Source organism: Notolabrus celidotus, chromosome 9 (genome assembly GCF_009762535.1).
Source record: "Notolabrus celidotus isolate fNotCel1 chromosome 9, fNotCel1.pri, whole genome shotgun sequence".
NCBI lineage: Eukaryota > Metazoa > Chordata > Actinopteri > Labriformes > Labridae > Notolabrus > Notolabrus celidotus.
In genome coordinates, this window is record NC_048280.1 from 6013807 (window position 1) to 6027969 (window position 14163).

General features: G+C 43.0%; 1 protein-coding gene across 1 annotated transcript in view; it reads left to right on the forward strand.

Moving 5' to 3' along the window:
• kremen1 (kringle containing transmembrane protein 1) overlaps positions 1 to 14163 on the forward strand; it is a 107787-nt gene that overhangs the window by 50424 nt on the left and 43200 nt on the right. Inside the window, exon 3 of the mRNA XM_034692302.1 lies at positions 5983 to 6074. Coding sequence (XP_034548193.1) covers positions 5983 to 6074 — 92 coding nt within the window. The remainder of the gene's footprint in view (positions 1 to 5982; positions 6075 to 14163) is intronic.

Below are 14163 nucleotides of genomic sequence, written 5' to 3' on the forward strand. Positions count from 1 at the left end.
ACATCCCCCTCTTGTAATAAAAGCCCCTTCCTGGTTTTTATTAGTTGTCTGCACTTTTCCAAAGACATAGGTTCAGAGAAAACCGCTAAGAGTTTAATGTAACACGGCTTGTTTTCCTTTAAAGACACAGTCATTGGATCATTTCATATAACTGTAAGCTCTATAAATGAAACCACAAAAGTGAATTTGGTGACGTGCACCATGAAGGATTGTAGTGACATGTTTCCCGGCGAGCATGACGCAGTGATATCACAACCTCGTGTTTCAGACAAGCAGAACGTGAGAGAACAACAATACACAGTAGACTATACATATCGTCCCACACCCAACAAGCCAATCTTTTTCAATACATGCATTCATGCGGCACAGCAGCAGGCAGCAGTTTGCATGCTAAATCATCCAAGTCAATTAAAGAGTCTTCTCCCAGGCAGTAAATAGCCAGACTCTGATCTGTTGTTGACCTCAAATCCAAACCCAGACAACCTCTCAGCACCACTTTCAAATCAGCATTTCTCCTCTCTCTCCAATTCTGCAAAATGAAGAAAAGCTTTCATCTTTTTGTACTCATTTAACTAAACTAGAGTTCCTCTAAAACCTGACTGAACTTGTGAAAAACACCTAGCAGCATGTTATTTCCAGCATTTGCACACATACTTTGATGTGATTATTTTAACGTTTTATATGACGTTTCACAGTGCCAGGCATTTTTAAGATGTTCGTAAATTTCCCGATTAAGGTACATGGAAAAATAGTTATTACAGGAACCTTTTGAACAGCAGCCAGCCCAGAGCAGCTGCTTTTCTCCGTGCTCAGATGTAAGCTGCTCTTGCCTTCAATGGCAGGATCGGAGAGCCTGTGAGGCACAAACCCCGATGTGGCTATAATTGGCTCTGTACCCAAGTGTGTGGCTCACTTGGAGCGAAATGAGTCAATCAGTGTAATTGTGCCAATTAAGTGTCCAAACATCTTCTGTGATCTACCTCTGGGTACGGGAGTGTTTCAACAAGCTCTTCTGCTCAGAGCCATGTCTGACGCACACCTACGTGAATGCAACCCCCACTAAAAACAACCCTAAACACTCACGTACGCACAGACACACACACGTACACACACGTACGCACACACTAGCAGAAACTTTTATCTACACGAGGACTGAAGTCTTTCACTGTGCTGCCGGGTTAAACAAATGGATTTCCATCCATCGAAGTCTGCTCTTATCTGCACTGTGGCACCTGAGCTAATCTGACACTGTCTGCTTTTCAACTTCTGCCCCCCCCCCTTCACTCTTTACACACACACACACATACACACACACACACACACACATGCACAGTAAGTAAGAGAAATGCACACACTGGCACCTCAGGGCAGGATTGATTATGTTTCTCAGACATGCGGGCTAGCCTGTTCACCTCAGCACTGTGGATGATGTTCCCATGCTTCTGTTAAAAGGGTGTGTGCAGGTGTTGGTGCATGTGTGTGTGTGTGTATCTGTGTGTGTTTAAAAGAGAGATGAAACATTATTGGGGACCAGTTTTTTGCAGAGAGGTTATCGAGGGACACCACATCCTTTACTGATCAAAGCTGCCGGTAGGTCAGACATGCGATGGGTGTTCCTCTGAGGATATTTAGTTAATGATGATGGTTGTAATTCACGTCTGCCTCCTAAGGGGGTGATTAAAAGGCGCAGTAAATTACAAAAGTGGCTATAGATGGCTTCATGGGAGTCTTATTTCAAATGGGGGCTATTACGCTTTGACACGCATGAACAGGAGAAGGGGAGAGAGAAGGGGAGAAAAGGTATATAATCCAGTATTTTGATGGTTGGACTTAGTTTGTACTCTTCTTGTTCCAGTTGTAGCCTCAGGCTAAACAAACAGGTGTTTGTCTGCAATCTGGGTGGAGCAACAAATAGATCTGGGCTCAAGATATGGTTTTGAAACTTGCTGGAAAACAAGGCTTCTTGTTGACGTGGGAACGTTTCAGGTTGAGGGAAGTTCTGGGTTGTTTTGATAGCAGAACTGTAGATAGAGGGGGAAGAAAAATGTGTCCACATGAACTGTTCCTTCACACTTTACCGTTGCAGACAGGCTGCAAAAAAAACAAAAAACAGAGCGATAACTGTTTGCCAGATATTAAAGCAGAAGCTTTAAGGCAGTTAAACTTCAGTTCAACCTGGGAAAAAAGTATTTCCAGGTACATCTTTGTCAGTACCTCATTCTGAGTGTGAAAAGAGAGGAGGAAACTCTGGATATTGTTTTTGATAGGAGAAGAAAAGGAATGGAAACGCCCTTCACAACTTTGCTCACAAAAGGCGAAACGGGATAGTGCAGCGCCCCGGGGCTTTGTCATGATGTTACAATAAGGTGTGTCAAAAAGTGGAGAGAAAAGGTCTCCAGCAATTACAGTCGCTACTGAAAAAAAACAGCAATGTCATCTTAGAAGGCTTTCTTGTGTTGACAGGGTGGGCTTCTTTTTTTTTTTTCCCTTCCTGAAATAGAGCTGAAACGACACCGAAATTAGCTCCAACCGCACAGTTGCTGCTCTTTTTCATCTATCAGGAGTTTCAAAGTGAGGAGTCATAATTTACAAAGTCGCATGATCACCCTGGAGATACGGAGCCAGCACAAAGCTTTTAGGTATTCCCATCTTCAGTCCCACCTCTCATGGCTTTTGTAAGTGAAGCTGAAAAGCCAAATCACCGAGGGGCCTGTCAGTCGCATTATGATGGGTTCAAAGTGCCCCTGATGAGGTTCAAAAGAGGCCGCAGCTTCAGACAAAAGCTTTGCCCCATCACCCATCCACTTTTTTCAGGGTTGTGTCTGGCCCCTAACAAAGAACCATCCCCTCCTCCATGACCTCCACCCTTCAAAGAACCATAGGTCTGGCCCTTGACTGACATGCATGGTCAAGCCTCCAGAGTGCAGAGGAAGAGGTTAAACCAAGAGCACCAAAGGGTGCTGCTGGGATGACTGACACCACAGAGATAATCTCCCTCTGAGACATCATCGAGTTGTCAGCCCTCTGCAACGAGGTTTCCAGTTGGTCTGTCACTGAGTTGTTGTTTTGCCCTCATCGCTCTGCCCCCCCTCCCCACCCTACCCCTCGTCCTTTTCACCTCTCATCACATCCCCAATGTTCTCCCTGATTTCACCAGGACATCTGCTTCCTTCACAAGATTCCTCCCACATTCAGACATCCCATTTTTTAAGTCTCATCTTGTATGTAGTGTAGCTTAAACGATTGTATTTCAGTGCATCACAGTCCCCCAGGAGCACTTGAGAGAAACTGAGCAGGTTCAATCCCAGGACCTTCGGCTCACAAACCTGTCGGTGGTCACTGTGAAAATGTGTTGTGTTTGCTGTAAAGCTGTAATGCTCTACTACCTGCATGTAAACAATCCCAGAGGACAGATGGCATCTCGTAGTGAAGTGTTTTTGATGTAGAAACTGTAGATGAAGTTGTATGCAGTAGGGATGGGCAATGATTTTCGAATATTCAAGTTACTTTGAATATTTTCTCATTTTAAAAATACAATTTTTCATGGTTTTTACCGGTGCCTGGTTGTAATACGGTATTCCCGCCAGACGGTGGCTATAGAGCGTCCTAAAGCTGTTTGCTAACTGCATTAAAGCTGGGGTTGGTAATCAGATTTAGATACACTTTTTGTTATACTGGTTAAAATGATCTTTATGTCCTGATGGCAATCAATACATAATGTGTTCTTAAAAAAGAGCGAAGAAAAGCTGCTATCTACAGCCGGAGTAAACCTGGGAAAACACCAACCAATCAGCCTTTTTGGGGTGCCAAAATTTTAAACCATTCAAATCCCGTCTTGCCGTTCTGCCCGCCTCCTGCGCGTACATTTCCCCGGCGTGTACTCCGAGTCCCCGTCTCCTGCCTCTGCTTCCCCTGACTCTACTGACTGCCCCTCTCGCTCGACCTCGGGCCTGTCCCCTCTGACCTGATGAGGTGCTTTGCTCAGGACTGTAGTCCGGATCAGAGTCTAAAAAGCTCTCACAACGGGGCTCTGACAAGCTGAAGAATTAATGACATTCAGTAAGTCCTACAGAAAATGTAGATGTTGTAGCGTCCGACCGGACGCTGTAGGGGTGACGAGCCGATTCGTGAACACGTTGAGTTTTAATGACCGGTCACTGTCGGCCGTGAGCACGCCAACCAACAAAACAACAATCAATGTTTGAATGAATGAATGAAGAACTTCTTCTCTTGTCTCTCCTCTCTCCCGCTCACACACTCTACACCTCTCCTGATGCCTTCACTGACCGTCAACACTGTAGGAATTAAGAACATCTACACTGAACACGTTTAACAAACAGTAGAGCTGTTACAGTATTATATATGTGTTATAACTTTTCTCCTGATATCATGTCACCAGTACAACTGGATAATGCTAGTATGACAGTTGTGAGTTGCGTCGTTTTGGAGGAGCTCTGAGGGAGGAGGGGAGGGGTTAGACGGTGTCATGAGGAAATGCTACATTCAAATTCATGCTAGTTTTCCGAGACTGCCAACCCCAGCTTTAAGTAACAGGAAAAGAAGAAGAATGCTATCTGCATTAAACAGCAAAAGAAGAAGAAATCACTCGCAACAGTTGCAGCGATTTTCTCCATTTCTGAATCTCACACTACTACACACCTATTTCCAGAGACTGAGCATGGCTGTAAAATGTAAACACACATGCCATGCCGCGTCACAGAAACACAGACGTAAAGATCAAGAACTGGCAGCACCTCGTCCTGTCGCTGGTTAACGCAACTGCAGCACAAACAGGCTGTTAGTGGGACAGGTGTGTGTGTGTGTGGGGTGATTATTCAAATAATCGTCGAATAGATGACAATGATTATTGAATAGTATTTTGGCTTGAAATGCCCAGCCCTAGTTCACCTGCAGACTCTGTGATCCTGTGTTTAGCCGTTTTATGAATATACTGAGTTTAATTTTGACTGGTGTCCGAGTGTCTTCTTAACTTCAGACTATTTGTTTAGTAAGAATTTGAATTTGTGTTTGAACGACTGAGAAATGAGTCCCTTTGAAACATCCCTAATCCAGCGGTCGTTATGTCATCACCAGCTTAAGTGCCTACACATGTGCAGTAGTGTTATCTTCTCCTGTTGTGAATGAAACTGCGCCCATTACAATGTCTCTGCACATTCTTCTTGCTGTAGATTTTTGTAAGATAAATGAAATACATTGAAGTTACGTCCTTGCATAGACAGGATTTAAACTAGTGGCACTCATACTCCTTTCACCTCTGGAAGAAAAATAACCATTAAAGTTATAGAATAAAAGACACGTTGATGTCAGAACCCTCTGTTAGCATCCTGACACTGTTACTGTTTTTCACCAAATTTCTGGAGAGCTGGAGAGAGACAGGAAATGTGGGGGTAGAGAGAGGGGGAAGACATGCAGCAAATGCGATGAGGACTGTAGCCTCTGCATATGGGGCGGGCACGTAGACCGCTAGGACAACGGCGCCCCGTGTCTGCCCAAATTTCAACGTGGAAATCTCACTTTGTGCTCACTTGGACAAACCTAAAGAACAGATTATCATCATATGCGACGAAGAAGAGCATAAAATCTCAGCATTACAGGAGCTGTAACCAACAGGAGTTTTAGCATTCTTGTTTCACAAAATTGACATCATGGTTATAAAAGTTGCAGATTCACTTTCTATTAATCGGTGGATGAAACTGAAACATCTTTGATTACTACATTAATTAAAATATCAACATAAATACAGGTGAGAAGACCTCCCAGAGCGTTCAAGTGAGAACAGAAATAGGAGGTGGTAGATAATCTTTTAATCTCTGTACAAGTACAAGGCCGACGTTTTTTAATCTGTCTGCTCAGGAGTAAGTTTCTGAAAGGCTCATGTCTCACTTTGGGAAGCAATAATGTAGAAACAAACATTACCACATGAAGCTATGTGTTCTCACTTTTGCTCATTTACTTCTGCAGGAATCCTGATGGGGACGTTCAGCCGTGGTGCTACATAGCCGATCACGAAGACGGGATCTACTGGCGATACTGCGACATCCCTACATGCCAGAGTAAGAGATCACTGCCACTCCTACCTTCATCCTTCTCTCCCTCTTTCTCGCTCTCTTTCTGCTCTGCCCTTTCACGCCCTTGAGGGCAAATCATGGGCACAAGGGCCAACCATTTTTTATCGCTCTGCTCATCTGCTCGCCAGCTATGAATAGCTTTTATAGAATGTATGGCTTGTAAACAGCTATTATCATCTAAAATATGCCTCTAATTGCCTCCCGTCACCCCTCCCCCTGCCAGTCTGGGCCTGCCCTTACTTTAATACCAGCTGTCAATCACTGCCTGTGAGCGTGTGTGTGTGTTCCTGTGTTCCTGTGTTCCTGTGTGAGAGTTCAGAAGTTTCCCCTTTAGCTTTGTAGCTTGTTTTGACATGTGTTTTTTTAAGTGAGTGACTTTGTGCGTGTCCCTGTTTGTGGATGTTTTGCTCCCTCATGAGTGTGTGAGCGTCCCCCGTCCTGCGTGGATGTGTGTGACGGATTGTTTATGTTGGGAGATGTTGTGCTTCTGTGTGTCTTCTCTACTGGTTTGGCACACATTTACAAAGAGATGCCTGTCTTTAATCCCATTACTTTCATTCTCTCCACCTTTTTAATCGCCGCTGTTGACAACTGACTCGGGTGGATCAGCCTACATACACTGTTTTTAATGCCAGAGATCAGACATCCTGCAGAGGAGGTTCAGATACAGCCATTTACTGAAGGCATGTTGTTTTAAGTAACTGTCTCACATGCTTATGATCCTAACGTTTACTCATTTTAACACTTCCCAGCTTGTGTTCTGCACTCTTCAAGGAATATTAAGTCTGAAGTGTCATTGCGTACTCCAAAGGAAGAAGTTAAAATAAATACTTTATCCACTTCTACTTTCATGATTTAATATTTCTACTTTTTGGTATTCTTCCCAAGGTTAAACATTCCTCTCCTTCTCTTCCTTTCCTATATCCTATTTCTCCTCCAAACACTGAACTTTCTTTAATAAAAAAAAGTGTTAGCTTTCCATCTGCACCTTGCACTTTAAAACCCTGGCCAGAACACGCACAACCCTAGGTACTAAATCAACAAAGGGCACTATTGAAATGATCTAAAAAAAACTTGTAGACAGAGCATGCAGCAGGTTTATTTGCCGGCTTTTGCATGTAAAATATCAAATAATTCATGCAAAGTACGACCCAAGGCTAAAAGGGTGTGGTATGTGGTCTCAAAAGTTATCATAAATCTGCATTACAGAAATAAACCAGTGACAGTGTCAACCTTTACAACCTATCTCAGCATGCACTCAATATTACATTGACATGCATTTCTGGAATTTCACTCTTATTATATGTTTATTTGAGGGAGTATGCATCAGAGCCACCAAAGCACCTCAGCACTAAGAGTCCATGTATGATGGGAAGGCAGATTATAAGTGCATTGTGGACCTGTGGACCTTCTGTATTCACAGAAGTTTAATCTTAAGATGAGAAGGTTGTATCAGCAACAATTTCTTGATTCAAGTAAACTCCATCAATAATACAGACTGTTACAGGCATGGAGCACTTCCGTCTTCATGTCTCAGTTTGCGGCATCTTCCTTTGCATCTTTTTTCTGTGTTTGTACGTGTCTACATTTTCATCTTTTCTGGATTTGCAGCATGTTTCTCCTAACACAGATTGATTGAGCCGCTGTGGATTGGTTAACCAATCTGCGACTGTGGACACGATTCACCTCAGGATCAATGTCAGAGTAGGCGAATCACAAAACACAAACCAGAAGTGCCTTTGTTTCCTTGTCTTTATTGATACCTTTTGTTGGTTCAATGGAAACAAGATGGGATTTTCATCAGTAAACACTACCTTACACTTGTACAAGACATAATCAGCAAAAATAAGACATGCTGCTTTGTCCACAGGGGGAAGTTGGTGCAACAGGAATGTTCCGTATAGCAGCTTTAAATAGCAGGAAATGACTGCAACATATACTTTAGACCAGCTTGTGTCTTTTAATGGTGCTTTTGCACTCTGCGGAGCTCCATGCACCTGACCTGACCTCCTTTAGATGCAAACACATAGGTTGGCCGATGGGTGGAAGTACGTGCTGCTGATTCTTCGGTTTTAAAGTGACTGCTTCTTAATCCTGCGCTAAAGGGTGTAAGAACAGGCCTTAACATGGGCACATTAGGGATTAGACATAGCTGAGACTTGGAGGTTTTACACTTTTTTGCTGCAGTAGGTACCACCACGCTTAAAGAACCTACAAACCCCTCCAGCCATCTCCCCCATTATCCAGCCTAAGTGGCGTGCGTGACTGAAGGCTGCTGTTTGAATGGACTACGACCCATTAACCCATCTGACCCATCTGCAGCCTCTTTGGTGCAAAGCCTGTGTGTATCCATGTGTTGTTTGGTCTTGGTGTTTATGTGTGTGAGCTTGTGTGTAGACTTTTAACCGACTTCTTTTAGACAACTGTCCTTAGCTTAGTGTTTCTAGGCCGACATCCAAAACCTTTGTGATTTAAGTGGGGGGGAAGAGAGCAGCACAAACATCTCTGCTCAGAGCTCCCTTATCGTTGGGGAAATCAGGCTATCTTTTGTTCCTGATGGGTTTGCCATGTGCTCGTTCAGCCTTGTTTTTGTCCAGGATGGAGTACTCTGCAGCGTGTAACTCATCCTTGCAACATGATGAACCTGAGTTTCTAACGGCTTAGAGCTTCGCCCATATCAAATACTGTCTTACATGAACGTTTCTCTTTCTGTTTTGGCATTTAAAGTTATGCAGAGCCCTGTAATGTAAGTAAAGGAGATGAGGTTTGCTGTGAGCCAGGCATCCAGTGTCATGAAAACAAGCCTGTTCAGAAGAGAGGAGACTGTTGCTCCCTGCAGGGATACCAGGGAGCTTTCAGACTGCTCTGTCTCATGTATTGTGAAACCACGGATCGCCACGTGGTGCCTCACCTTCTGGCGGTGCCTGTTCTTAATCTGCTGCGTTTCAAAGCATCAGCTGCCGAGTGAAAGCACGCCGATGCTCTCTCGGTGTCACTGTTTTTAACAAAGGGGTGAAAAACACACTGGTGTGCCAGAACGAGTGCAACAGTGGTCTTTGTTTTCATTTTGTCTGGCTTTTTGTTTTGTCTGTGCCTTCATTCTGTCTTGCTTATGTTTGATGGTTGGGAGTTGGTTGCCTCTTGCTGAGGTACCTGGAGCCTGCCAATGGTCTGCCTGTTATCCAGCTGGGTGCCCTGTCATCTTGGGTCATGCCACCCTAGTGAGGGAGACACACCCTGCTGGAGCACACACTGCTTGGCAGGTCACATGAGGCCAGACACATTTTCTGACAGGGTGGATTATAGTGTAGGTCACGCCATTTGTTGATCGTAGTAATCCGTCATGGCAGCAATTATCATGTGGTGGAAGAATCCAAACATTTAAAAAAAGATGTACTGTCAAACACTACTGTACAAATGGACATTTCCACAGTGAGCCATAACGGATGCAGGGTTTTCAGGCCCTTCTTATTCCCAGGCCACAAAATGCTCGGCCAAACATAACCACGTCACAAATGTTATTTACTGACGTCCACTTTCCTGTGAAGTAGACCAGCCTTGCTCTGCTGGAAACTTCAATTTCTAGAATCTCAATGTCACCACCCTCAGCTGATTCAGTTTAGATACACTGAAAGTAAAGGTGAGAGAATAACCAAGGACTCTTTAATTCAACGTGAAGGTTTGTTTTCTGCACACGGTCGGTCAGTTCAATACTGATGTATTCTCATCAAGCCTCAGTGCGTAGGGCGGCAAAGGCTTAATGTTGTCTGACTGAGCAATGTTGATTCTAATGAGGAGTGAGGAAAACACCATTGGAGCCTCTGGCCAAACAGGTAGGTTCAAAAGATAGAAACAGAAGTTGACAGCTCAATCTATTATTAAGAGACTAAAGTCTTAAGTTTAAAAAAAGTTCAGGAGTCAGATGTAACCTTGAAGGTCCACAAAATATATTTTCTGCACAACAATCCGTTCACATTACTGATTCAGATGTTTAAAAAATGTGAACATTTTAAAGAAAACCAAGTTCATTAAAAAACATGCTGGCTACAATAGTTCAAGTATAACCGACCGATACGCCTCAGTGCTGTGAGTCTGCAAGTAATCAAGATCTTGTTTATTTGACAGTTAACCATGTGAAGACCCTGTTGAGTGTTTCCTATTTCACAGTGTTCCATACTGTCAGGACATTTTGTTTTGGTTTGGCTCCTTTAAGCCGACATGCATTTGCATGACGACATGCCTTGCTTGAATGTGACTGACACAGATTGAAGCTGTCAGGGTGAAGTTCTCCAGCGTTTGCCAAGACAAAGAAGCTTTGATCTGCGTGTCTGAGAGTTCATCACTCAGCGGCTTATAACCGAGAAAAACTTGTTGTGCCACTGTGATTCCCCACAGCAAAGACACACGCAGCAGCTGGAAGGTTTGGGAAAACACTGCGATGGATTATTGTTCAGAATGATAAGAGATCTTAAGTAAAACTCGGGAGTGGAAGTAGTGAATGAACCTTCTAAAGTTCCAATAAAATCACTTAAGTTAGTATTTTTATGCAAAAGGACCATAGACTGTAAATAAAAATGGACAGCGTTGCTCCGCCTCTTCCCGTTGTACAGTTCTGAAGCCAAAAAATCCCTCTCCTGGGCGCAGCCATTGTGCAGCCAGAGCCTGTGAAGCCACTGTAACAAGCTCCGCCCTACAGCGTAACGTCACAAGACGCTGTGTGCCCTTTGAAGTTTCGTTCTACGGCGGCTGTGAATCAAAGGAAACCCGGAAGTAAAACCCCGTTTTTTAAACTCTAATAACTAACGAAAAAGAAACTTTTCAGAAAAAAGAGGCCTTGGACACAAAACAGTCAAATACTAACTACATATCACCACAGCATACAGATGTGAGAAACATTCGTACGACGTGTATTTATTTTTTAAAGTTTGACTGCTCCCCCATTCAAATGAATGGGGGAGACGGATTTTTTGACCTATACTGCAGCCAGCCACCAGGGGGCAGTCACACTGCTGAAAGCCTCACCACCAGGGCCGTATCCGGCACGCTTGGCTACGACGCCCAGCGATTGGTGGACGCCATATTGGAAATGCTGATCCAACCTAACTTTGGGTCATCCTAGAAACAGGCAAAGATGCAGAGCTAAGGCAGGCTTTTGGCTGCCTGACAAATAGCTAAAGTGCGCCCACCAAGTATCCCCTGAAAAGTGTGTACAAATATAGAAATAATATACAAGCTACTAAGACATAAACAGTCATGGTGAACCAGGCTGTAAATATGTTTATTTTTGCTGTAAAACTGTGCCTTTAACATGGGACCTAATGGGGGTTCCTGGGCTTTTGGAGCCAGCCTCAAGTGGACACTTTGGGAACTGCAGTTTATTTTTTCTTTGTATGTTTTTACAAAGAATCATCAGCCTGGATAACAATTAAAGGTTGTCTCTGGGATTGTTTGAATGTTAGCACTGTTGGCTCTCAGCTAGCCTTAGAGTGCATAGTTTATACATAGTTTTCCAGTTGTGCTGGATGACCGGTTCTCTTTGAGGCTTCTTCCTGTTTAAAGGAAGATTTTTCTTGCCGCTGTTGCCAAGTGCTTAATCATCATGACTTAATGTTGGTTCCTTTTAATAGTGTAACAAAGTGTACAGTCAAGACCATAGACTATAAAATATGGACGTAGTATCCGTGACGTCACCCATCTGTTTCTGAAGCGCTGTTTTGAGGCCAATCGGTGACGGCAGCCATATTGCTGTGTGACGTAAAGAGGCGGAGTTTGAGCCTCCTGGCCAACAGCTGCAGTGTTCCCGCCTGTCAATCAAGTCAGCTGTGCCTCTCATTGGAAGGCTCATAATCTCAATATCTTCAAAATTGCCACGTTAGAAAAAAATTCACCCCCCTCACAGTGTGAGCCAATCGAGAAATGAGCTATCCAGACTACACTCATCTTTTGTACCAGGCTGTAAACATGTTTAATTCTGCTGTAAAGATCGTCTTTTTCCCATTCATGTGTATGTGACATCCGGTACTTCCGGAGCCAGCCTCAAGCGCATTCTCGATGAACTGCAGCTTTTAGCACTTCCGCATAACTCATATTTTTAGACCAGAGGTTGCTGCTTGGTCAAGACTAAGCATCTTGTGTATTTAGATAGAATACAACAAAACGCAGTTCCTCATGTGTCCACTTGAGGTTGGTTCCTGAAGCCAAGGAAATCCCATTACATCTCATATTGAATTCACCATTTTTTAAAGCAGAGTTAATCATGTTCAGGGCTTGGTCTCTATGCCTTAATTCTTTGGTGGTTAATTTTGTTATTACTCATCCATTTTGGTTATTGTAAAGATAAGCTTTATGCATGATCAGGCATGACTAACAGGTGGGGGCGTTGTAGCTGTTGGCCAGGCGGCTCAGTGATGGCCTCAGCTTCAGTTGGAGAAAGTATTTCCAATATGGCGACCACCATCTTTAGGTTTCACAACTCCTCTCCAGAAACCAAATGGTGACATCACTGAGACTGCAACCGTGTTTTATACAGTCTATATTACAGTCTTTATGCATTATTAAAAGCATCTGGAGATTCCTCTGTTATGATTTGGTGCCTTATTAATAAGAAATGATCAACCAAAGTTAGCTGATATATTTATGCTGCAGGTGTTTGGAATGAACTCTTCTCCTTTTCTTTTTTCTTATGTCATTTATCATAATGTCTTCATGTAGCTTCAGCCTATTTTTAGTTATGTATTGAATGAAGTGAATGCAGCTGTTTCCAGCACTTCTGCCCGGGGCAAATTTCCCTGCTGAACAAAAAGTACGTCATTTTATTTCTTCTTTAAACAAACATACAACCTGTCATCTGGACAGCTCTACATGTAACCTATATTTTTATGACCAGAGGAATACTGCACGTCTTTACTATCTCGTACTGTAACACACTGTTATTGTAGCTTACAATAGCTGCAGTGTTTGGTAATGACACTCATTATACAACCTGTATGAAAGAATTTCCCAATCTGCTCTTTAATAGGTCTGTTCGTGAGTTCACACTGAACTTTAACTGACTTAATACATGACTCAACTACCTCACTTACAGTAGGTTATACTCTTTTCCTTTATTGGAACAATTCAGAGGATCTCTGATTGAGCTTGTCTGTCATCACAGAACAATAGTCTCTGCAGAGGATGCCTCACATTCACCTAGTGAGCTGAGGAGCCGCACCTTGAAGACATTAAAGCAAAGTAAATACGTGTTTGGCAATCCATTTTATGACTGAATGTTAATGGAAATATGCAGTGAGGATATAACATCTTCATTTGGAGTGATTTATAAGGCTGCTTAATGGAAGTCCATGTAGTTGTGAGTAAACGTTCAGTTAGTCTTGAATGGAGCTCACTGGGTGTCTCTGTCAAAGTTGCTCTTTTTACAGTCTTAGGATGAGACTGCTTTTTTCACTGCGCCTCAGTTGTTTTTGATGGCCGTCTTCCTGCTCAGATATAAGCTCTGTCATTTACAGTTTCAACACATGGAAGAATTAACACTGCATCTTTGTAGTTTTTGTGCTTGATGAAAGAAGGAAAACGAAAAAAAACTGAACATGAAAAATAGCCTTGGTTAAAAAAAAAAAAGGGCTGCGATTCAGGATTTTACGTCACTTCTTTGGACTGCAATCTATGGGGATTTCTACCTTTTTTGATGTAGTCGATATTCAGTAATATATCTATACAAGTATTGGATGAATGGCTATGATATTTGAACTCCTGATCTCTATCTGAACGCCTTTTGCAACCATCTGATATTTCCTGTTAATCCACCAGCAGCTTAAAATTGTTGTTGCTCATCCATCCATGCTCACCCTTTGGATCAGCTGTGTTGTGTGTCAAGTACTATATAAATAAAGTTGATTTGATTTGAGTTGATGCAATGACGTATATCTCAGTTGGATTATTTTGCAAAAAACAATGTTTTGCAGGCACATTTGCGATCCTGCTTGTGAGGTACTGCACTAGGAACACTGGTATTCTTCTGTTTCCACCTGCAGGTTCATGTTCATATTTAGGTTTTTATGTATGTATTCCTCTGAGT